This window comes from Saccostrea cucullata, unplaced genomic scaffold (assembly GCF_032062105.1).
Source record: "Saccostrea cucullata isolate Sc308-1 unplaced genomic scaffold, CSIRO_AGI_Scuc_v1 ctg1318, whole genome shotgun sequence".
In the NCBI taxonomy this organism is placed as follows: Eukaryota; Metazoa; Mollusca; class Bivalvia; order Ostreida; family Ostreidae; genus Saccostrea; species Saccostrea cuccullata.
Window position 1 is genome coordinate 65,217 of NW_026927972.1, and position 25,468 is coordinate 90,684.

General features: G+C 33.2%; 2 protein-coding genes across 4 annotated transcripts in view; one reads left to right on the plus strand and one right to left on the minus strand.

Moving 5' to 3' along the window:
• Positions 1 to 25,468, minus strand: part of LOC134276051 (uncharacterized) — a 97,688-nt gene that overhangs the window by 7,782 nt on the left and 64,438 nt on the right. For both annotated transcript variants that reach the window (XM_062758331.1, XM_062758330.1), the window contains exons 8-10: positions 8,292 to 8,318; positions 7,212 to 7,420; positions 2,492 to 2,653 (exon numbers count right to left, since the gene is read on the minus strand). In XM_062758331.1, coding sequence (XP_062614315.1) covers positions 2,492 to 2,653; positions 7,212 to 7,420; positions 8,292 to 8,318 — 398 coding nt within the window. The remainder of the gene's footprint in view (positions 1 to 2,491; positions 2,654 to 7,211; positions 7,421 to 8,291; positions 8,319 to 25,468) is intronic.
• Positions 16,695 to 18,151, plus strand: LOC134276039 (clumping factor A-like). 2 transcript variants are annotated; one of them, XR_009993967.1, is made up of 3 exons: positions 16,695 to 17,357; positions 17,786 to 17,922; positions 18,043 to 18,151. XR_009993967.1 is itself a non-coding variant. In XM_062758325.1 (2 exons), exons 1-2 carry the CDS (start codon positions 16,769 to 16,771, stop codon positions 17,821 to 17,823), a joined length of 627 nt encoding a protein of 208 aa, XP_062614309.1. In that variant the 5' UTR covers positions 16,695 to 16,768; the 3' UTR covers positions 17,824 to 18,031. The 2 variants fall into 2 exon arrangements, 1 of the variants encoding a protein (XP_062614309.1); XM_062758325.1 differs by lacking the exon at positions 18,043 to 18,151 and having other exon boundaries at positions 17,786 to 18,031.

The window sequence follows — 25,468 nt, forward strand, 5'->3', positions numbered from 1 at the left end:
TTTGGACCAAGTAATAGTCACGTGAAATTGACTTTTCACCGACAGTACAGCACGGTGAAAGCTGTCAACAAACGGACTTGTACAATGGAGTGGAGAAAAAAACATTAACTTTGTCACTAGAATCATATGGGATGTGGGGGTATCATTTAGTGAGCTCAGTGCTCACAGTAACTCTAACACATAGTAAGTCGTTTGTGTATGAAGATGTGATATAATAAATAAATTATTTAATTATGAATGTTACATGTAAGATTGCAAAAACCTATTCCCAAAAAAGTCGAGGGGACTCAAGTGGCAGTGGGACAGAGGCGCGAGATATTTGCCTTTTTCAAATAAAAAAAAAAAGATCAGTATTATTTATAATTTTTCCATTTTATAAATCTGATCACTGCTAATGGTTCTTTTTTATGTAGAGGTCCCGTGAGACTAATTTTCACATCATTTTTTGGCAAATTGGAAGTCAATACGCAGCTTCCAAATATTGTTTCTCGTTGTGCTTTATATATTAATGCATTTGAAAAAAAATAATGAGTTTCTGCAACATAAAAATTCTTCTTTTAATCTGCTACACATTTAGGGAAAATAATGAAAAAAAACTGCAACAAGTACCCTCTTTGTATTCACTGATAGATCATGTAGCCATTTGTCTATTAATCGACTTACAAAATATAAAATTATACAATAAATCAAATGTTTGTAATTGTGATTTATATTTAATCTGTGATTGAACTGCATTTAATAATCTTTCGGAAAGCAAGTAAAAGAAACCCTTTGTCAAGCTTTAAATTTTACAAGTAATTTTGTGGTACTCCCTCTTAATTCATCTCAGCTGATGGTCGATGAGAAAGTCATGCCGATGCCTCAATTACGAGAGTTGTTCGAAAAGTTCATGGACGATGTCAATCTTCATTACATTACTCACCAGAAATTTAAACTAAGCACAATATTATATGTAAAATATTTATTTTGTTGATGTGAAAAGTTTCATGCCATTCGATTTCACAGAAATCAATTTACTTCATTTTAAAATCATGTTTTGTACCCGCGGAGCACACTTAACGGCAATGTTACGTCAAAACATAGCGTCAAGAATTTCAAAAAAAAAACAAAAAACAAACAAACAAACAAAACAAAAACAAAAAAAAACAACAACTATCCCTTTACATTTCACACAGTATAATCCAATGCCCACTCATTAAATTTTTTTTATACTTGACATTTATTTGTTAAGAATTGTTGTCGTTGTATAATTTCTTTTGTTAAGATTTTATTTTTTTACTGAAGGTTCATAAACCCTCTGCTCACTCATATAAAATGTTGTTTGAACCTTTATGATTTTCCAAAAATAGATGTATTTTTTAAGATAAATACAAACAATTATAAAATAGCTTGCGGAGCAAAACTGGACAAAAAAGACACTTCAACTTGGCAAATATATAAAGGAATAATAGACGTTTATGTCATTAAGAGTTATCTCTCTTATCAGAGTATCAATGGACCTTAAATCTGCTTTCACAGGATAAGCAATTCTGAAGCACCTATGTCTTCCTTGACGTTCCAACTTTTTAAAGTTTTTGTTCAGATTTTGACAGTTAAACCTAAGCTTCACAGATTGTCCTCATCCGATACAGAGTCTCTGTCACTCAAATACTGCCTGTACTATTTGTACACGCATGCACAACTCGCTTGTGACATATTTTCTTGATTCTCCAACATTTTTAGACTTTGTTCAGGTTTTTCTTGAGTAAAACTCAAAGTGCATCGTTATCTGCTGCTCCGTGACGTTCTAAAACTTCATCGATGTTGTCGTTTTCAATGAAGATTACCTATCTTCTCAAGTTGATTTCATTTCAACAAGAAAAATATAAAGACATAATTTGGTATACGAATCGATGTAACAATTCTTCATTTGAATTTCTAGGTTGTTTTTCGTTTTTACGCCACTTTACAGAGAATATGACTACGGACATTATATTGTGTATTGTCTGTAACTTAACTAAATTTTGACCTGTTCCGCGGTCCAATTAATGCATTTTTAAAATCTGGATAAGTTTTGAGTAAATTTTAATATTTTTGAAAAATTTAATACAAATTTTTTGGATTTATTGTAGAAATACTTCTACCAAATTTGGATAACATATGGCGTCAAATAAAAAAGATATGACAGTTGTCCACGAACTTTTCGAACAACCCTCGTAGACTGAATTTATTTTTACGTCAAAAGTACCGGTACATATTTCAATATGGGGCCAAAATTAAATGGGAATTGGATGTTAGCATGGTATTCCTACTCAAATGGAACATCTATTTCTTCCAAATAATTGCCGGTGGAGGGGGTGGGACGAACCTCACATCACCCCCACCTAAATCTGAGCATGCTGCTTATTTTTCTTGAATTCTCTGGATTATCTTGTTGAATCGAACTTGATGTATTCTAAGAAAAGGTCTGGCATATTATCATTTTATTGTATTATTCTAGAAATATACTGACCGTATCATTGACAGTGTGGTCTCCCATTGGCTGCCAACTGTTGGTATTATTACTACAATCCAAACTGTACAATACTCTATACTTTTTCACCCACTGCTGACAACAGCCACTTCTTCCTTGAGTCATTATGCCACGTACAAGACTTGGTTCATTTAAATTCACCTGATAAAGAAATAGTCTCTCTATTATATTTTTTTCTTTTTCATTTCTTTCAACTGCTATAAATATACTTAGTTTTCTGTAAATAGGTTTAGCGTCCTTTCCAAGTCTTTCGCCTGCTACAAGTACTATGTTTTAAATGGAAAGTACCTGTTCCTCTAAAAAGTTTGACTTGCCGCATTGGGAATCCAACTTCGTGGTATAAATGTAGAAAATATGTCTTAATATTAATGATCTTTTTATTAATATTCACGGGATATTTCTCTTATTATTTCACAACCAGGTTCTCGATGAGTTTGCATATATGTACACGTATCATTATAATTAAATCAAAACAACTCTTTCATAATGTTAATATTTTTAATTTATATGATTTTCCAGAATTAAGTATGATTATACATAATTATATACACATTTAACAAAACTTCTAAGTGTTCGCTCTAATAAATGTATTTATTTGAAAACTACTTTATAGAATGGTATGATAATTTCAAATTATTACAACAAATGAATTTTCTCAACAATTTTTGAAAGAAAATCAAATATTACCAATGAAAACCAATGTTACGTGAATGTTACGTGACAAAGCTTAAAAAGAAAAAAATCTGTACTTTGCGGGGGGGGGGTGTCAACATTATCGCTACATCGCCAAAAATTTCAACTCATTACAGCTGCATTTTCTTCAATTTTTCGACCTGTCATTACCGCTACATTTTTTAGTCGAAAACAACTCATTACCGCTACATATGGAATCAGCAAGGTATCAAGGTACGGAACATAAACATGTAAGTTCCAATCACAAAGCTTTCACAAAGAATTCAGCTTAATGTTTTACAGTTCTAATTTTTAAATTTTTGAATTTTTGGCAATGTTGCCAAATTACCCCCCCCCCCCCCAACCCTTGTTGGAATGTTGATATCTGGGGGAGGTCAACATAATTGCTACATCACCAAAAATTTCAACTCATCACCGCTACATTTTTTCAAGTTTTTGACCGATCATTACCGCTACTTTTTTTTTTTTATACCAAAACAACTCATTACCGCTACATATTGAATCGGGCGAAAAAAAACTCATTACGTGTACCACTACATATCGAATGGTATAGTAATGAATATTAGTTCCAAGATCACTGTGTAGTGAGGTGGCAGGGGATAAGTTTTTTTTATGGTAAACATGTGCTGAGGGGGTACACATATACATGCTATCCATAAAAAATGTACATAGAAACAGTTTTCCGGGGGCTCATTAAATTCACTACATATGCCCATGACTCACAAATTATTTCAACAAATTACATGTAATCTGCCTATTAGAGTGCACATGTACAAAAAACGCACCCCGGGACTACCCATATTTTGGTTTGTTTTTCCGAGATTTTGGCTTAAGTCGAACCCGTAATTAAAGAAAATCAACCAATTGATATTGGGCCATTCGCCTTCCCTCTGAGATACACACCTTCTTCTTACGCCTACGGCTTTTGAGCTGAATTTCCTCTGCAACTGACCTAATCTCTTGGTTTCGCAAACACTCTGCTTCACTGCAAATGTGTGCCATAATCTAATAATTTTTCTACATAAAATATCACATCAAACAGGGAATTTATCAGTTTTGTAAGAAAGGACAAGATAGGGTAACGGCCGAATCTGGCCCCTTGATTGATGTAAAAATCAGAACACTGCTAAAATTGTGATAGTTTGTGATAGTAGTTAAGAAGTTAAAATTATGCTTACTTTAAAACAAGCACTAATTTAGATTTAAAGCTTACATGGAAGCCATTAGAGGGGTTCCAGAATTTCCTCAATTCTGGTGAAATTTCATCATATTTTAGATACTTTTCACTTCGGAAAACATAGAGCACAAGCTTGCCTATCTGATTGATTGTATATTGTTTAACTTACCTCTCGAAAGTTTTTCACTCATATGGAGACGCCACCTTTTGCCGGTGGAGAGCTGCAAATTTTGTTCTAAACTCGGCACTCAGGGCTATTGAGCAGGGAGGGATCTTTTTCGTGCCAGCACCTAAACTGCGACACGGGAAATCGGTTTATACGGTCTCATATGAAGGACCGGTCTCCACATCCCACAGTGGTATTCGAACCCGCGACGTAAGGATTGACTCCTTAATTCGCGACTCTAGAGCATACGCTCTAACCACTACGCCTCGCGGACGACCTTGCCTATCTGAGATTTTTACACATAAACTGCATCTGATACTAGTGTGTAAAATATACTTGGTAGAGAGGCAAGCTTGTGCTCTATGTTTCCCGAAACAAAATGTGCTGTAAAATCGAATTAAATTTGCATAAAAATGAGAAAAATTGACCTATTTCCTGACCTCTCTGTGACCTCTGTGTATTCAAAATCTTAGAACCAATATTCATTTTGTGGCAGGGTTGACTACAGGTTTTAATGGATAAACTGTTGGTTCATTCTAAAAGACACTCAAAAATGGAGGCCAAATACTGATCTTACCCTATCTTGTCCTTTGACTGGGTGATTAGTACGAAAGTAAGAACGCAAAATTTAACAACAAACGTTTGAGGATTATTACATTGTGCGGTTACATGTATTACATTTTGTGTCGAGATCAACGCAAAATGTAATAACGCAAAATGTAATGGCACGATTTTTGGATTATTACATTTTGCGTCGAAATTAAGCAAAAGGCAAGAACGCCAAATGTAATAACACACTTTTTGGTCAGGCAGATTGAGTATAATTTATAATAGAGTGGTGGCCGATGAAAAGAAAATAAAACAAAAGAAAAGAAATATATGCAATTTCTTACAATTAATAAATTTTATAATATATTGATTTAATTAGCTACATGTATTTAAAATTAGTTAAAAACATTTATTCAAATTACATGTATACATGAAGATGTTGCAATATAGAAACGTGCGTGTGTGGGCGGGATTATTGACCAGTGTGCTTTTGTTTGTTTTTTTTGTAAACAGATGCACTAAATCTAAATTGTAACAATGCAGAAACCATTGTATTATTAGATGGAGAGAGAGAGAGAGAGAGAGAGTCAGAGAGTTTTGTTTTTGCTTGTCTGTAATGTTGGTGATTTGTATTAAACAGTATGTATAATAATTGTCAATAAACCCCCTTCCTGCTATATATTTACGCCTGCCAGTACAAATGAATAGGTTTTTTTTAAAAGATTCATTGCATTTGTCTATAAAAAAGCAAAAGCACACTGGTCCACACACGTACGTTTCTAATTTGCAACACCTATAATTTGAATAAATGTATTAAACTGATTTTAAATACATGTTGCTAATTAAATCAATAAATTATAAAATTCATAAATTGTAAAAAAAAAAAAAAAAATTGCATATATCCATTGTTTCCTTTTGTTTTATTTTCTTTTCATCGGCTACTAGTCTATTATAAATTTACTCAATCTAAACTGGCTGACCAAAAAGTGTGTTAAAACATTTTTGCATTCTTGTCTTCTGCTTAATCTCGATTCAAAATGTAATAACACAAAATGGAATAATCCACTTTTATTACATTTCGCGTTGTAAGATAGCGATAATGTAACGTTTTTGTAGCGGTAATGAAAGTTTCAAAAGTGTAGCGGTAAAGATACGCATCCGATATCATCCTTGCACCACGTTTTACTCACTTTTATTTTAGTTTTTAATTGTCCTTGATATTGCTTTTAAAAAATAAACAACCAGTATCAAAACCCATTTAACACATTTTTCTATAGACTGTGCGTCATTTTCATCGCCATCTTATCACAATTTGAAAGCTTTGGACAAAATTTAACCAAACCGGAAGTGGCCTGTATCTTTCTCTGTGGCCAATTTTTGCGTCACATCAGGATCCATAAAAAGTGTTAAATTGCCCTGAAACAATTTTAGAAACATGAAAATAAACAATTTCAATCGTATGAAAATAATTTTAAAAATCGGTGCTTGTGGCAGTCTAACATCATCTCAAACAGTCTAAATCATCCTCAAAGCGACCAAAAGACATCTGTGTGATAATGCACTCCCAAATTCCCGGATCTGAATCCCACAGAACACATTTGGAATTTTGTAAGGAATGTCAAAGTCCCCCATCACCATGGTATCCAACAGTAAATGATGTACTGCAGTAATTAGAGCGATTTGTGGTCTTACTCTATAGAGATTATTTTATGTGAATTTTAATTTTGGGGGTACATCATTTACTTGACACTTTGTTTTAAATTCTGACGAGATCCTGATTACTTACATGAAATTTACGAAACATCGAACTGAAATATGCATCATTAACCATGAACTAAAGAAATAATTTATTGCATGCAATTTTTCTTTAAAACTTGAAAAATGCTAGTTGAACACTTAGAAGTTTGATTCAGTGTATATATATTTATACTTTACATTAAAAAAAACACGAAAAACTTCCGTAGATTCAGTTACTGTAGTTTTCGTGTTTTTTTTCTTTGAATTAAAGTATTTAATTCCGATATGATTACTTCTAAAATAAGCGTATTCACAATAAAACAACGATGATTAAGACATGATGAAAAGGGCAACTAAATTGGAAGATAAATGTTAACCTGAATCCACTGGTCTACATTGAGATCTTGGGCAGACCAAGCCCCAAGATGTAGAACACCTTTTGAATCTTTGGTTTCAGTTGTGTTTATGCGAGCTCTGGCAACTGTATAGTCCTTTGCAGAACTTCCTTTATGGTATGAGGAGGAGGCTGAGAAGGCACTGTCTGGAACAGGATTGACCCCAGACACCAACTGATGGTTACAAATGTCTAGAATGTAATATATCAAACTTTAACTACTCAGTATCCAGTTTCGGCTTTATTGTGCCCTTAAAATTAATTAAATGTTTTCAAAAAAAGGTGGCATAATCATGAGTTTAGAATATGAATTTGTCATGAAGGAGGACCAATCTGTGACATCTATAACTCGGTGCATTTCTAAACAGAAAAGTATCAAAATGACTCGGATCAGATTACTCAAAGCAGCTGATTTTAGTCAGTATGACTATATTTCTTATTCATTTTTTGTGAAACATTATAGGAGTTTTGAGTTATTGTCATGATACATATTAAAACAAGAAGTCCGTGAGCCAATGCTCACTAGTAAAACCCCCGCTTGGATGTGAATATACACTATCATGTTAATATACTACGCGACGAGTTCAGGTACGGGCAGATACATGTAGATGCACAGATAAATGGGAAGTTGACAGATTAATATAAAAAAATCCCAACATATGGCATATGCCTCAACAAAGTATATTCTAAAATTTCAAGCATTTGTAATGAGAAGTTGCTGAGAAAACTGCGATAAATTATTGCTATGTATGGGCAGACGCACAGATACACAGTAAGTTGACATCAGAAGTGAACAAAAATGACCATATGGCATGCCTCAGCAAATAGTATACTAAAATTTCAAGCATCTGCAAAGAGTAGTTGCTGAGAAAACTGCGACAAAAACTTAGTATGTATGAAATGGACAGATGCACGGATATAAAAGAAGCGACCAAAAATTTGTTACGGGCAGACAGACAGACGGACAGACATACAAGGGTAAAAACATTACATCCCCTCTTCGTCGGAGCTGGGGTGTAAAAAGTTTAACTAAAACTAAATTTGAAAAAAAATAAAACATTACCATCTCCTACAGCAAAAGGTACATGCCCTGTGAAAGAAAAATATAGCAACATTGAATTTAATAACGAAGGTTGTGTCATGTGTAAAATTATTGACAGCCTATTTGTATTGAAACAAGAGGCCCATTGGCCAACAAGGAACTGGGCTAAAATTCCTTTAATTTGAAAAGAAAATCCACAAAGTGCTAAAATCGACCCGGTCATCAAAATATTCTTTTTTTTTTATCTTTCATTGCACAATTCTCCTAAATACCCATTTACAATTGCCAGTTAACCCAGGTAGGATAACGACATGCATGTTTTTGAAAATTTTAACATAAAATCAATATCTTTTTCTAATGAACCTCTAATGATTTTTATGCGTCCAGATCGATAGATCCAGGGCTAGCTGCAGAACTGTAGCATTATGGTTTTATATATTTGTCTTTGACCATATAACGCTACAGATCCCGTAATGCAAAAAAGGTGCAATTTACGGCGCAATATTTTTTGCGCACTTTTGGGGAAAATTTCTAGCATTTGTCAATCAACTACCTTTCACTCCTTAATTCTAGACACATTCTGTAGCCAACATGTATATTTTATCCACCTTCCAACCATTTATAGTTGTCTCTACAGGCAATAAACTCGCTTCAAGTGAATTTTTAGGAATCTAACAATTGATTTTAATCAAGCGAGTTCACTTGTAGAGACGACTATAAAGGGTTGGGAGATGGATAAAAATATACAGATTAGTTAAATAATGTGCCTTTATTTAAAGTTAATTGACCGATGCTGGAAAGTGGAGAAATTCTCCCCATAAGTGCGCAAAAAGTATTGAGCCGTAAATTGCACCTTTTTTGCATTACGGGATCTGTAGCGTTATGGTAAAAAAAATATATTTAAAAAACCATAACGCTACAGATCTGCAGCTAATCCAGGGCGTATATTGTTTTTGTCCTGTCTGTCTGTTTGTCAACTTTAACCTTCGCCATAACTTTTGAATCCTGAGAGATAGAGACTTTATATTTGATATGGTTAATTCACTAAATACGCTCTTTCAAATGACACCAAGATCAATGGCCTTGTGACCTTTACTGTGACCTATAAGCTAAAAATAGCTTTTTTGATTTTTCTTGAAATTAGATAAATTTGATACTTTTATTTCCGTTTTGCATTTATTGAAATAACAGAATATTTCCTTAAATAAAGTAAGCAAGTTATATTTAATTGAAAAGTTTTAGAGTTTTCTTTCAGGCAATGTAAATAAATAATTAATGTCCATATTCATTTCATTAAGGTATCCATTTATGACTTTATTTAATATACAACATTCATCATAAGTCTTGTTACAAGATGCCATTAAGGACTTTCATGTAAGTTCGATATCAACTCATACTATTCCCCCATCTTCTTCTTTGCCTATAACATCAAAATAAATTAAACTTTCTCACATAATGCTCTAATATTTGTATGTTTTTTATAAAAACATTTTAATTTTTATGAATATTTTTCTCTGGTTTTCTTTTGAAAATCAGTCTTGTTTTCCCAAATAAGGCTATCACGTAATTAAATTTAACGTCGCGAAGACGTTTTGTATATAAAAAGAAACACATGTACTTTTATGAATACAGAAATCAGCAAAATAAGCTCTCCTTCAAAAATTTTTGGAATATTTTAAAATGAATTTTTCAAGAAGTTATGAAAACTTTTGTTCATTTTTTGCATAAAGCTATTTGAATTTTAAATAAATGGCAAATATTTGTTATTTACAACATCTGCCTGGTGAAATTGAAAATACATGAAATACGTTTTGAATGAACATGAGGGACACATTCAGCTTAAAAGAAACACAAAGTATTAATCTTTCTAAAAACTAAGGATGCTGACATAATTCTTTTGAAAAAAAAGCTGTTAGATAATACTTAGGTGACCTATAAGACCCGTGGATCTCTTGCTGGTTCGAAAGTTGCTGAAAGTTTTTGTAAACATGTGGAGGTATTACAAATAAGTGAAAAGTTAATGGCATCTTTTAAAAACTTTTAGCCATGGTAGGTCATATTTATATGAAAACATTTTCAGGTGGTACATGCTCATTTTTTAATCGTGACCCTCTGGGGGTAGGATGGGCCACAAAGTCGAACAAATTTTACATAGGAGTGCAAAGGAATAAATCCTTTAAAATCTTCTCAAGGACAACAAAGCCATGATTGATGACATTTACGGGACAGCATCCTCAGCTGGTGTAGATATGCAACCAGCTGCATATATACTAATAAAACAGGTGATATGACTGCGTAATCCCATAGATACTTTTGGAGAGACACCCACCCCCCACCCCCCCTCCGCTCCACAAAAATACCTCACTTTAACAGTATAAGAGAGACTGTGGAGCAATTATTTTCGGGGGTATTACGATTTTCACCTATTGTACACATGATGAATAAGTGTAATAAATATAATTTGTAAAGAAAAGTCCAATGAGCCCCGGCAGTGTGGGGGGTGGGTTCGTTTTTTAGACTGTTAATGTGGACACTACATAGAAATTGTGATTTTTTTTTTCTTGAAAAGAGATTCTTTTTTAATTTGGATTTTAATGTTAACGACGTTCGATCCTGATATTTAAAGTCTTAAACTTTTTTTTGTAAAGTATATTTTTAGTTTCTACACATATAGCTTAATTAAAAATCAAATCAAAATATAGGGGTCAATATGCTTCTTTTGGAGCTACAGTACATTAAATATGACCTTTTTGCACTGAAATCTATGTCTTTATAAAAAATTACATCTTCAACGTTTTCCCTCTAATATTTTTATCCTAATAAAGCACGGAACAAAATAAACTATAAGTCTATTTAAAAAAAGACACTTTAAAATTGTGACGAAGAAAAAGTTTCAAATTGCTACGCATACTCAATTATTTGACCTTTCTGCACTCACAAAGTGGGATTTTTCTGGCATTAAAAATTTAATAAGCAAGAAAATTATTTTAAAGTCTTAAACTTTTGCTGAATTTCAGAAGATAGGTCAAAGTTATCTTAAATATTCAGAAAAGAACATCAAAAGTGGGAGTATATGAGGTAAATTTTTAGATATTACGAAAAATTTGTCAATTTTCTGATAGAATTGGCTCAATTTTTTCCTGGACTTTCAGAATATATTTACTTTATTTGTCATAATTCGTCGAAAGAATTCATAAGAAAAAATTTAATAGATATTTCAGAACACGCATAACACATTTCACTGCAATAAACAGGTTTGTGTGCAACCAGCACGGGAAAATAGGAATCTAAAATTAACAGTACTTTATTAATTTCAAAAGGGATAAATTGAAAATTTTCTTCTAAAAAACCTTCCACCACAAAATATAGTCCCTTGCTTAACCCTTCTTGAATGGAATTTAATTGCGGTTTTTATAGTTTAATTTGCATTGTAGAATCTAAATTCAATGCTAAAACTTAAAAAACGACGCAGAATTTTAGAAATAAAGGTCTAGACCAAAATTGAATCAAAAGCACAGGATCGAACGTCCTTAAGAATCCTCTCTACACTGCACACTGAAGAGTTCAAGTTTCAAGTTTCAAGTTTTTATTTAAGACAAAGACCCCAACTGGGGTATATGAATACAAATAATACAAATTTTTTTTTTTACATATAAACAAGAATGCAGTTCTGATTCTAAGTATTTTTCTGCAGTTAGAGTGATCTGCCCTTAGATCTAAATTCAAAAAAAAAAAAAAATAGACTTTACACAATATTACTCAATTTGTAATCAATTCAAGTATTTTCAACATTTTGAAAGGCCATAATTTAATTGAAAGTGTTATTTACATGTATTTTCTCTATTGAAGTAATTAACAACGATTTCTATTCACTGATACTGTGTTATCTTTGAACATTTTTCCCGGGGGTAAATGCCACGCACCATACATTGAAAATTAAATAAATCAGCTCAATATTAACTCCTTTATACAATAAATTTTTCTCAATGTCCAAAAAAAAAAAAAAAAAAAAAAAAAAAAAAAAAAAAAAAAATTGCACTTGTGTAGAGAGGGTCCTTAAACATCTATCAACTATAAGTATAATAGTTTTACATGTTATTTTTCACAACTAAAGGCTGGATATAACATAAAGTGATTTTACATGTAAAATGTCCATATTTTGAAGGCTATGACTGCATTAATTTAAACGTTTATATTCATTGTAAAACTTTTTTTTACTACTATTTAATTGTATATCTTATATTACTACATATAGCCTACATAACATGTGCATTGTGGAAGAAAGAAGTTAAGTTTCAAGACTCGTAGGGAAATGAGATTTTAAAAAAAATTATTTTTGAAAATAAAAAAAATATCGTCGTGTTATTTTTCATGGAATTAATTTAATCTTGAGAGATTTTAGTACCGTTGTTCAGTACTATTGTTGGGTACTACGCACGTGCATGTACAAACAGCATCAGTACACGTGGCGTATTTCACTACAACTTAATCCTTGTTTTCAAAAGATTTTCCATTCATGAAATGTTTATTATTTATCACCGTTAACCTTATATGTATATTAGATTACCAATGACTATTGATAGAATTTAAAATATAAAAATAACCCCATTTTGCGTTAAATGTGTGTCATTAACATCGATATCAAGTGAATTGTTTGGTAAAACGTGTTTTCGTATTGAATTTTCCCAAAATTCATATTGAGCGCAAGTGACAACCAACACAATTTTAACTGTATGAATAAAAGATATACCAAAGAACTTACATACATTCATGCAAAATATAAAATTGGTTGTTGCATGCAAAAGGGTCTAATTTTTGGAAAGATCGCTTATTTCCAACCATTTTTCAACTAATATTAGCTAACATTCCATGTTTAGCGCGTATTGGTGACGTCAAAATGAAAAATTACGTCATTTTTGTACCTGTGGAATTTAGTTCGCATCTTACTTACTCCAATGCAAAAAGAAAAGTTTAAAATATTGGAAATTTTGCGGCAGATTACTGCTACTACCGCCCTTTATTCTTTGTTTTAAAAATGACCCCGGGGTAAATTTGGGCCACAATAAACGATCAAAATAAAAGATAGGAATATTGTTAGCTGCAGAACTGTAGCTCTCCGAAAAAATAATATATTGACAGACCGGAGAGCTACAGTGCCACCCTATAAAAAAAAACTGTATATATATTGCGCACAAAAAAGTGCGCTGTTCTTCGATTTATTTCTCCATGTTTTTAAAACTGTCATCTCAAAATATTACTAACCGTGTCTTCTTAACATATTCTTTGACTGTTTCCACAACAAGACATTCCTTATAATTTTTTTAAGCCCTCCTAGCCCTGAAGTTTGGATCATTAAAATTTTCGCCTATTTATGCTGCTATTTTGGTTTGTAAGATAATCAATCTGATTAAAATCAGATAGCGGATCGAGGATCTCATTTTAATCAGATTGTAAGATAATTTGGTCCAACGCGCTTCGTACAAATGTAAACCATGAGAGTACTTGATTCGGGAGTAAGGAATTTAATGAAATAAAGCTTTTATTGCAATTGAGGTAAGAACAGTGCGCACTTTTTTGTGCGCAATAAATATACAGTTTTTTCAATGGATGGCGCTGCAGCTCTCCGGTCTATCAATACATGTATATATTTTTTTCGAAGAGCTACAGTTCTGCAGCTAGTTACATAGGGAAACAAATCGACAAAAATCTTTTCAAGAATAGCAAAGATATATTATTGGTCATATTTATATATTTTTAAAAACTTTTTTTTCTCATAAAACAGCAAAGCCATGATTGGTCACATTAATGTAAATTGTAAAACCATTTTAGATTCATGTACGAGAGCTGTTCAATAAATAATGTCCTTGGTGCTCGGAAAGAAGCAAAAGTCGCTTTTCAATGATTTAGTCTTAATGATTTAACTTAATATTCTCTTGTAATTAAAACACAAGTCTGGAACATTTTTTATCCAATTCCTGATTGTTTTAGAACTCATTATTGGGTATGACCCTTAATTTAGTATACTGGAAAATGGCAGATCCTATGATTTCCTGGACCAAGTTTTACAGCAGCTTTAATTAAGCTTTTGATTTCACTCTGTATTGTATGTCATACAGTTCAGGACATTAATTATTGAACAACCCTCGTATTAGATCTAGGACTCAGCGTCCAAGATTTCAACGTAAAACGTGACTTGTTTATTTCATATATTCAATAGTCAGTGCGATATATTTCACGCTCATTAAAAGTTTTGCACGAACCTCCTTTTTCCGCATTTAACATCATCAGTGCTTACATTTATTTTTTCATCTTTCTAAAATTTAGACTTCTCTAATCTGTTGTCTAAGGATTGATGTAAATGTGGTTCATGGTTTTAAACGTTTTCAAAACTTTTTGAATTACACCCATAACCACTTTTTGCTGTAAAAAGATGTAGCCATATCTGATATGAGCCAGAAATTCGAACGTGTTTTCGCTTAATCTAGTGTTTCATTTTTCTTCTGGTTTATAAATATCCTCATTCATAATATCACTGTCGATGTAATATTGTTAATTTCTTGAACTTTGGGTATAATGCGTTTGAGAAAAGTCTACGAAATCTGTACTTAATTCCTAAACATATTGCAGTTCAGTTTCGAGTGGGATGCCATTTTCCAATTTAAGAAAATTGTAACAACAGTAATTTTTACCAAACACTTCTTTTGAATGTATTTATTTGATCATTTAAAATTATAGTTTTTGAAACAAAATTCCCGCAAGCCACTCGATTGATCACATCATGAAATAAAAAAAAATTGAATAGCTATTCCTTAAACATATGTAATTTGAAGATACTTTTATTGGGTTAAAATTTCGACCTTTTATAAGACCTTTCTGAATGAAAACTGAACCTTGGAGCCCCTTCAGATGTTTAAATGAATATTGTTGCATGAAAAATTTTAATCTTTAAGCTTCATTTGGAGACTTTTTGAAATAAATTATAAATTAAAGAGTTATCCTTCCTGATTGAGAATCGAAGTACCTTAATTGCCAATTTCTTTTATATATAAGAATTCATCTCTCTCTCTCTCTCTCTCTCTCTCTCTCTCTCTCTCTCTCTCTCTCTCTCTCTTTTGCATTTTCAATGTTTAATTATGAAAAATATACTAACACTAGTGAACATTTTTTACCAAGATTTTACCCAACAATCCTAATATCTTTCTATACGTACAAGTTTTTTCCAAATTCTACCAGCATATAGATTCCTATTTACTTACCAACTAAAGCCAAACAAAAAATATAACAAAAGAAATCCATTGCCATCTTCACAAATGACATACTTCCTTGATAAGTTAAGAGAATTCAGCTATTTATAGGGGGTCTAAGCCTAATGTTGGTGCATCCGTAGGAAGAATGAAAAGAAGATTTGTCATAATACAATGCGAAGATGATTCCCCCAGCTTTGAGAGAGTCAAGGACAAATATCTTTTTAATTACTGCCATATCTAGATCTCCCTGTTGCAGTGTTTACTCTTGAAAAGGTTGATAAAAGATTTTGGGTGGCTCTGTTTGCAACAGACAGTCCCCTTTAAATCTGTAAGTTATTCACTCTTATCTCACAAAGTCAAAGTTAAACATTTCATTTCCACTCTTAAAGTGGATGTTTTTCTCAGCAGCAATTAAACTTAACAGCACAAAATTTTCCAGATATCCTGCTACCAAAAGGATGCAGTCATATTAATCTTTCATTACACAATATTTTTAGACAAACTGTGAAGTGACTCAAGATGAAATTTCAGAGTAGATAAGACAAATGCAATCCAACTATGATAACATTCATATCAAATACACATTGATGAAATTTCAGAGAAGATACTTCTACCCACCCAATCGTTGTATTCCAGCGATTTATTTTGTTCCCACATTAATACTCTTTTAACCCCTTCCATGGCATATACGCTTTTCTACGCCTCTGGCGTGAAAAACGTGTAGAGTGTAAACAAATATTCATAACTTCTTTAATACTGCGAATATTGAAATAATTTTTGTATCATTAGAAAGAGGGAACAATTGCAAAGAAAGTTTGTTCTAAATTTTTTTTAATTTGATTTACCAGTTTTTTGGTATTCTGAGTTAAACAACGTGTATTATTCAACCGATATTTGCCGCGATCGAAATCCACGCGGTACAAACACTTGTCAATTTTTCGTAGCAAAACACGTTTAAACAACTTCAGAAAATATCAAAACCAAATAGTTTATTCAATTAGATGTGTTAGAAACTAATTATCTAGTTAAAATATAAATAAGCGTGTTAGATAATGATATAAAATGTTTTTAGTTGACCAATTCAAAAAATATTTTTGAGAGTTACGTTCGTATTACGATATATAGATATAAAAAATGTTTGAATTTCTCTGGAAGAGAAAAAAACGAGTAAAAAATTGTTTAAAATACATAACCACATATCCACATTTACAATAAAGTAGATGGTTTTGTTGTTTTGATAAAAAAGAAAACATGCGAAAATATTATGAAAATCTGTCGGGATCGTTCTGCGTATATTTGGCAACATTCGTAACACATGTAAACAATATGGCTTCTTGCGACATTTCTTCATCCCCAGAATCGTCAGATATAGATACAGACGAAAAATTTGGCGACGATTCATCCGAGTCTGGATCAGATTTTGATCAGGATGATTCAGACAGCGACCATTCCTTTGGAAGTGAGACAGACAGCGATGACAACCAGGACACAGATTCGACATTATTTGACCTTGACAGCCAGGCAAGCGACATTAGAGATTCTGACTTCTGGACTGATGTTGTGGAAGACTTTGATGTTCCTGACTTCGTCGATACTTCAGGTCCCACTCATCAGCTCTCTTCGGATGCAAATCCTCTGTTATATTTCCTGCTCTTGTTTCCCTTGAGTCTGGTACAGGTACTTGTAAACAACACCAATTTGTATGCTGCTCAGAGTGGAGCCCAGGGTTGGACTGATACCACCATCGACGAGATGAAGGCATTCCTCGGATTACAAATTCTGATGGGGATTATTCAGCTTCCCAGATACACTATGTATTGGTCATCTGATAAGTTTATCGGTAAGTTATCAAATTTGCACCTATCTTGTTTTGTTTCTTTAGATTACTTTCTGTTTACAATAATGTTCATGTTACAGTTTGAAAAAAATATTGTCAGTCATTTTCCTTTCCAGATTTTGAAAAGTACATTAAATTTTATTATATTTACAACGGACACTGATCCATTTTTCCTTGATAAAAAATTAAAAATAAGGAATATTATTACATGTAATGAACTTATGTTAAGTTCATAATTGTTGTGGCTCGCATTGTCTGGAAACCTTCATGACTACGTTTACTTTTTTTGTCTTTGTTTTGTGTGTGTAACAAAGATATAAACATAATGTATTGAACATTTTTGTTTTTGTCTATAAATTGCACACCCATTCAATTTGTTTCATTTGTATTAAATTTATGTTTGTATTTCTATTCAAACAATATTTATGTAGATGTTGAGCTGACCAATGTCTTCAAACCTTTACCATGAAACAACTCGGATCATAAACTTTTCTAAATATTGAGGAATATGTTGAATATAAAATGAAAATACTTTACACCTGCTTAGTGCTCTTCTGGAATTGGCAGTGTAAGTCATTTAAAATTGTTTCTTTATTTCTTTTCTCATTTTCTAGAGATAAAATCCATTTATTGTTGAATTTATTTTTTAAAATTGACATTGATAAGTGAAATTTACAATCATATGCAGGTAACATTGGTTTTCAAGAAACACTGAGTTTGAAAAGATTTGAAAAGCTCACTCGGTATTTCCATCTAAGTGATAATACTACTCAGGGAGCCAGAGGAACACCTGAATTTGACAGGTATGCAATTTATAATTCTCTATTTTAATAGTTTATCAATATAAATATTCTAGAAATTATTCAACAGTGATCTTAAATTAATTATAACTATTAATATTAGTTACAGAAAACCAATAATCAGTTATGAAATTGACACTGATTCACATCACTATAGTTTAGTGTCTTCATTTTGTTTTATACATTTATATTTACATTTGCTAATGTCTTTCCTTATATGACAATATAAATAATTTTGACTTTCAATTTTCAATGACATGCAGTTGGGCAAACCGCACGAGACTATTAGAAAGTCTTGACTGTGATGTCGTATGCACGCTGTAGTTATGTTATGTTGCATTTCTATAACAATGTCCAAAAAGCGCCTATTTTTCCTTGTAACACGAATAAAAGTAAAATATAAATATAAGAAATAAAATATCATTTTTTAGAGTTTCATTGGGATGTGACATGAAGTCAGTAGTTGAGGTTATGTGTCCTCCACCAGTATCTTCCTATCAACGTTATATGAGTGGAGTCGACAGATGCATGCAACACCGCGCAAAGAATCCTGTTGGCAGACCATCCAAAAAATACTGGAAGTTTTTCTTCAACTTTATTATGGAAGTTTGCCTTATAAATGCATTTGAGATTTTTTCCAGAACACCTGGTAAGGATCTTCCTGCCAAAACAAGGTTTGACCTGCTGGATTTCAGGATGGAGGTGGCTCAGCAACTTATTGGAGGCTTCAGAGGAAGAAAGCGGGGCCATCATTTACAGGGTATTCTTGACCCCCCTCATGTTTTCTGCCATCTGGATCGCCTAAAGTCAACATGCAAATGGTGTACCAAACACGGAGAAAAGAAAAGAAAGGAGACAGTTTATGGTTGTAAAGGGTGTAACAAACACTTGTGTAGTGAACGATGTTTCAGGGAATTTCATTCTGATGTTAATCTCTAAGATCAATTTGTTACATAAGTCACATAATCATGCTTGGGAAATTTGTATGAGATGTCACTTGCAGGAATACATAAAACATTGGATTACTGTACATTACAATGACTCAAAGATCAAGGTTAATATTCCTTAATTTTACGCATTATATTTCAAAATTTGAATACCATGTATAGAGGCATATCAAATCTTCTAAATGTTATTTTGGAAGCTAAGATTTTATTTTGTAAATCTCCTTAAGTTTGTAAGTTAAGAATGATGTTGTCTACTCAAAGATGTAATTTTTTTCAATTATGCAACATTGTGCTATGTCATAGATCAAAGTTCAACTTCATTCAAATTTTGAAAAGTCTATGAATTATAAAAGTTCAAAGTCTTTGATTTTTTTTCTATTCTTTTTTTGTCCAGAGCCATAGATAACATCTAAGTTTCTGCTTGTGTAATTTTATCTTCATATTTACTTGAAAGTATTTACCACTTGTAAACAATTATGATCATTCTTACCAGGGTAAAAAAGTGTGACAAAAAAAGAATTGTTCGAGAAACAAATACATGTATAATTTATACCTGCACGACAATATTGGAAAAAAGCTTTAGAATTTGTTATTGTGAAGAAAATAGTTGTTGACTGGTCAGGGGCAAACATTCTATCAAACCAAAAATCACCAGAAGTAATTTACTCTTCAGAGGATAACAGTGAACAAAAATTGTTGTCTGAAAAGCAACAATGTACATGTAATTAAAATCAGACTTCTTAGATCTGCATCGTATATACTATGTTGAGCGAAGGGTTTTCAAAATCTTGAATGGTTAATATCTTTATATATTTTGAATAGTTTGACCTTTGACCTTTTGACCTCCATCTCAAAAGGGGTCATCATGTACTTACTAAGGGGTACCAGTCATGAGTGTACATGTACTAAGTTTCTTGTCTGTCAAGCAAAGGATTTTTCAGACATGGAATGAGTAATACTTGGTCTATGATTGCGAGAGATAGCTGTTAAGCAACGTTATTCTTCCTTTTCCCTACTGGAGCATAAAATGTTGAAATCCTGTATTTACTCCCTAAAGTGCTTAAAATTTGACTAAAACTTATGGTAAACAATATGCTGCTATGTCTCAGCATAAAAATTTACTTACTTTAAATACTTTACTGAACTAAAAAAGTTAATATATAACTAATTGAAGGTTTAATAGAGATTTCTCAGTAATTTGGGCATATTTCGTTGCCATGGCAACAGAAAGAATGTTTTCATTATCATTTTCAGAAACCTCACAATACCTACTTTCAGAATATATATACATTGGTATTCACAAAAATTACAAGAAATACCCGAAAAAATGCATTAAAATCTTGATATCAATTTCTCTAAAAATGCTAAAAATTTTTGCCATGGAAGGGGTTAAAGATAATTAAAGTGGCAATCCATGACATGTCTCATGACATTTTTTAAAACAAACAGCAGACTGACTGAAAACATATTTGACAAATAAATAAAAATCTACGGTAAAATACACTTGGATAAAAAATAACATTCTTAAAAAACTTAAACAGATTGAATATTAAGGTATTTCCAACCTCATAATTTTAATGCTTCAAAGCAGAAAAACTTAGATGCACTTTTATTCACTAAATACTGTGAATAATTAGAATTCATGTAGGCTCACTTTTTGTGGAATTTGTGGGTACCTCACATCCATTAATTCACGTCCTCCATGAATTTATTTAACTATGGTTATAAAAACCTATTTTAAATTGACTAATAATTTGAAAAAGATTTATGTTGCCATATTTTCTTAAAGATGTGAGACATACATGAACATGTAAATAAACAAAGTACAAATCAGCATAAATATTATACTGAAGTCGTTTTAATTCCACGGTGTTAAAATTTCATGATATCTCAAAAAGTAACATTTGCGATGGTTTAATTTCACACTGCAAGAAATTAATTCAAATTTCGTAAAAGCATTTAAACTTTTTTAAAAACTAATAACAGCATTCACCAAGGGTTTAATTTCGCGGAAAAATGATAAATCGCGAACATAATGAAATTAAAACCATCGCGATTATTTGCCTATCTACAGTATTTGGTTATATAAAACTAAACTTTAGAGAAGTCCCGCCCGCCCCTCTCAAAGTGCCCAGCCCTGTTGTGTGCTCTTTTGGTTTGTGTTTGTGACCAATTGGTATCAAGAGTATGTACATATAACTTTACTTTGCAAGAAGCAGTGGTAAGAGCGTCTACTTTAGAGTCACAGAGCAAAAAATTGCTTTTTCAAGATGATTTTTTTTCTCGTTTTTGTCGACAATAGTTCCATGCATTTAATAACATTCGGTCTCCTAGCTGCAGAACTGTAGCTCTCAAAAAAAATATTTCGACAGACCGGAGAGCTACAATGCACCCAGTCAAAAAACTGTCTATTCATTGCGCACAAAAAATACGCTGTTTCTCGATTTATTTTTCGATGTTTATAAACTGTCATCTCAAAATATAACCAATCCTGTAGCATATTTTTTCACTGTTTCCACAACAAAATATTCCTTCTAATTGTTTTAATAGCCCTGCTGGCCCTGGAATTGAGATCATTTCAAATTTCGTCTTTTATACTGCCATTTTGGTTTGCAAGATAATTCGGTCCAACGCACTTCGTGCAGATGTCAACTACAAGAGTACATGAAAGAAAAGTAAGAACTTTTTAAATCAATATTTTTCGTGATTGAGGTAAGAATTCGAAAAAATTAATCCATAAATAAGCGCAACTTTTTGTCCGCAATAAATATACAGTTTTTTTTTTAAACAATGGGTGGCACTGTAGCTCACCGGTCTTTCAATATATTATTTCGAAGAGCTACAGTTCTGAGCTATCGGTCAGTGGGATTAAATAATTGTCAGGTAATTTTTTCCTTTATTAGCGAAAGATTAACATTCTAATATATATATATATATATATATATATATATATATATATATATATATATATATATATATATATATAAAGCACTAAAAATGACCAACGACACGAACAATAAAAATTGTCAAATTTTCGGGACGCCCTGTCCTTTCCTCAGGACAAAGAAAAAAGTTAAAAAGTCATACGAACAAAGGAAAAAGAGAAACAAAAACAACTAGCACTACTACTAAACTACTAAACACTAGATATTTACATACTTAATTACATGTTGAATTGGAAATTTTTAAGAACACTAATAAAGAAAGAAATCCGGACCGCTATGAAATGCGTCCGGTCCATCGGGTATACTCGGGTGAAGTGCGATTTACATAATTGAACGAATTAATTATGCTAATTAATTACGACAATCAGTAAATCGTACATTGTTTCATTCTCTCAAAATGGCGTAACTTTTCTTAATAAAGAATAATGAAAGAAAAATCATATAGTAGGGATATTTAAACATATGAATTGTGATGAATTATAAATTTTGGAATATTTAAGGACTTATTATCGGGAAAAAAATAATTAACAAAGGCGTAAGCAATACATAGTTATGTGGGTTGTTCGAGAGTTGGTGGCGCGAATTAACTGTAGAGTTTACACTAAATTGAGAGAATAATCTTGTTTTTAGTATGATCAGGAATTGGGTCTAGTTTACGTTCATTCTGATGAAGTCGTTCAATTTGTTAATACCATTAGGGCGGAATGACTTCAATCTGTGCATCCAGAACTTTTCTTTGCTTTTCCTCTGAGCATCTGTCCATCTTGGGTTATGGTCAATCACCACTACTGTCATGTCCTCCCATTTGTGACCCTCAAGGTTGAAATGTTCCCCAACGGGTTCATTGAGTTTTTTGGTCCTAATGGTCGAACGGTGGTTATTGACTCTCCTGCGGAGATCTCTTGTTTCACCAATATACTGTTTGGAGCAAACTTTGCAACTGATGAGATAAATGCAGTTGTCAGTATGACAGGACAAATTCCCTAGTATTTTGTAGCTGCGGCCTGTAACAGGGCTGTTAAAACTGTCTGTGTCAGTGCTGTGCTTACAAAGAAGACATCTCCTGTCAGAGCAAGTTTTAAAGCCCCCGTTAGGTAATGGGTTGTCCAGTCTGGTTCTTACTACCATGTCCTTTAGATTCCTTGGGCGTCTGTATGCAGCCAATGGGGGTTCCTTAAAGACCTCTGCCATTCGTTTGTTTGAATGGAGAATTGGTAGGTTCTTTTGAAGGATACCGCTAAGGTTCTTAAGGACGGGATGGTATGTGGTTACCAGAGGGACCCTGTCGCTATTGTCTTTTTCCTTGTAGCGTAATAGGTTTTGCCTGTCATGTTCCGCCATCTCATCAATAGCTGTCTGTACGGTGCGGGCATTGTAGCCTCTTTTGCATAAGTGGGACTTAAGAAGACCACTTTGCTCCTGATATAAGGCAGGGGACGAACAGATGCGTCGAATTCTGGTGGCTAGACCCTTAGGCACTCCCTTAAAAGTGTGTGGGGGATGACAGCTAGTGGGCATAAGATGTAGGTGGGAGTCTGTGGGTTTGGTGTGGAGACTGAATTCGATTTCACCATCAATCAGGGTAGATGTAGTATCTAGGAATACGTTTTTCGAATTGGATATGTCTACTGTAAATTTGATCGACTGATGAAAGGTGTTGGCAAACGTAAAGAATGCCTCGAGGCTCTCGCGACATTCTACCCACTTCATCTCTATATCGTCAATGAAACGCAACCAGCTATGGGGCCTAAATGGTGCTTGAAGTAACAAGTTGCGTTCCAGTCTGCCCATGAAGACATTGGCATAAGACGGTGCCATTTTCGTACCCATAGCAGTGCCATTAACCTGCAGGTAATGTTCTCCATTAAACATGAAGTTGTTGAACTTGAGAACATGTTCAAGGAGCTTAGCAAGGGACTCGGTAGAAGGAATTTGTATGGATCTACTATCCCAGACTTATCTACAGGCTTCGATACCCTCATCGTGCGGAATATTGGTGTACAAAAATGTGATGTCCATAGTCACGAGGAGGGTATGATCTGGGAGGCCAGTAGAGGCCGTCTTGTTAATGTAGTCCGTGGTGTCCTTGAGATAGGATGGCAAATTCTCTACGTGTGGACGGAGATGTAAATCAATGAATTCAGAAATTTTCTCCGTGGGGTGTCCAATTGCGCTGACTATGGGGCGACCTGGCATGCCTTCTTTGTGTATTTTAGGAAGCAGATAGAATTGTCCTGGTCTACAGTCAACAGGATTTAAGGTCTCATAGACGTTAATACCAATCTCATTTTTCTCAAACATATCGTCAAGAGTTTTGGTAATGGCGGTGGAGAATTCTTTAGTAGGGTCAGAGTCCAATTTCTTATAGAAACGTTCGTCTGAGAGTTGTCTTTGGGCCTCCGCCATGTAAGTCTCTTTATCCAGTACTACAACTGTAGAGCCTTTGTCTGCTTTCTTGATTACAATGTCATCCCGATTTTTTAATGATTGTAAGGCAGATCTCTCTTCCTTACTCAAATTGTCAGGAGTCTTGTCTGGCATTGAAAGGAGCTTCTCTATGTCTGACTCAACGGCTTCAATATACGACTCAAGCGCGCCGCACCTGCCCGGTGCAGGTTCCCAGTCACTCTTGGGCTTATAGAGTTTGTGTTCCTCTAGATCGTGTAAATCTGGCTTGGAAGAGTCGTATGAATTTACTTCGGAGTCTTTTCTAGAGAAGTGCTCCTTCAAACGAAGTCTCCGGAAGAATGCTCGGGTGTCCTCTCTGACTTGTTTTTCGTCGATCTCATGTGGCGTGGGGCAGAAATTTAGCCCCTTGGAAAGAAGTGAGGTCTCCGATTCGGAGAGAGGAGCACTAGATGTATTGAGCACTGGGCAGACGTCAGGAGTTTGTATGGGTCCGTTCCTCGCGATTGTCTTCATGCGTTTGAAGCGTCTCGAGCGGGGTTTGCGTGTTTTGTTAACTCTGACCTCTGACCATATATATATATATATATATATATATATATATATATATATATATATATATATATATATATATAATATTATGAAATTCATCATTTATTTACAGGAATTAAAGATTCTATCACACAATGATATACCATGCTACCTTGAACCTTCCAGTCTATTCTGATAACTGGTGATTTTCTGTACGAAATTTAAAAAATATTTTTCTCAATTAAGGAGATAACTTATCAATATAATTATCAACTCCACAAAATCTGTAGATCTGTCCTTTTCAAGAACCGTTGCACATACTGAGATGAAATTTAGTATACAGATTTATCAGAAGAATATCTAGATAAATTCTGCTTTGGGTACCATTGCCCATTTTGGACAGAGTTACGCCCCTTGGACTGAGAAAAAAATTCCAATTATTTGCAGTTTCCTTTCATTTTCTTTGCAGAGGTTGCACATACTGA

Excerpts from the sequence above, each read along its gene's own strand:
- LOC134276039 (XM_062758325.1), top strand. The coding sequence starts at position 16,769 with ATGCGAAAATATTATGAAAATCTGTCGGGATCGTTCTGCGTATATTTG. Across the intron at positions 17,358-17,785 it reads GTCATCTGATAAGTTTATCG|ATGTTGAGCTGACCAATGTC; the intron begins GTAAGTTATCAA and ends ATATTTATGTAG.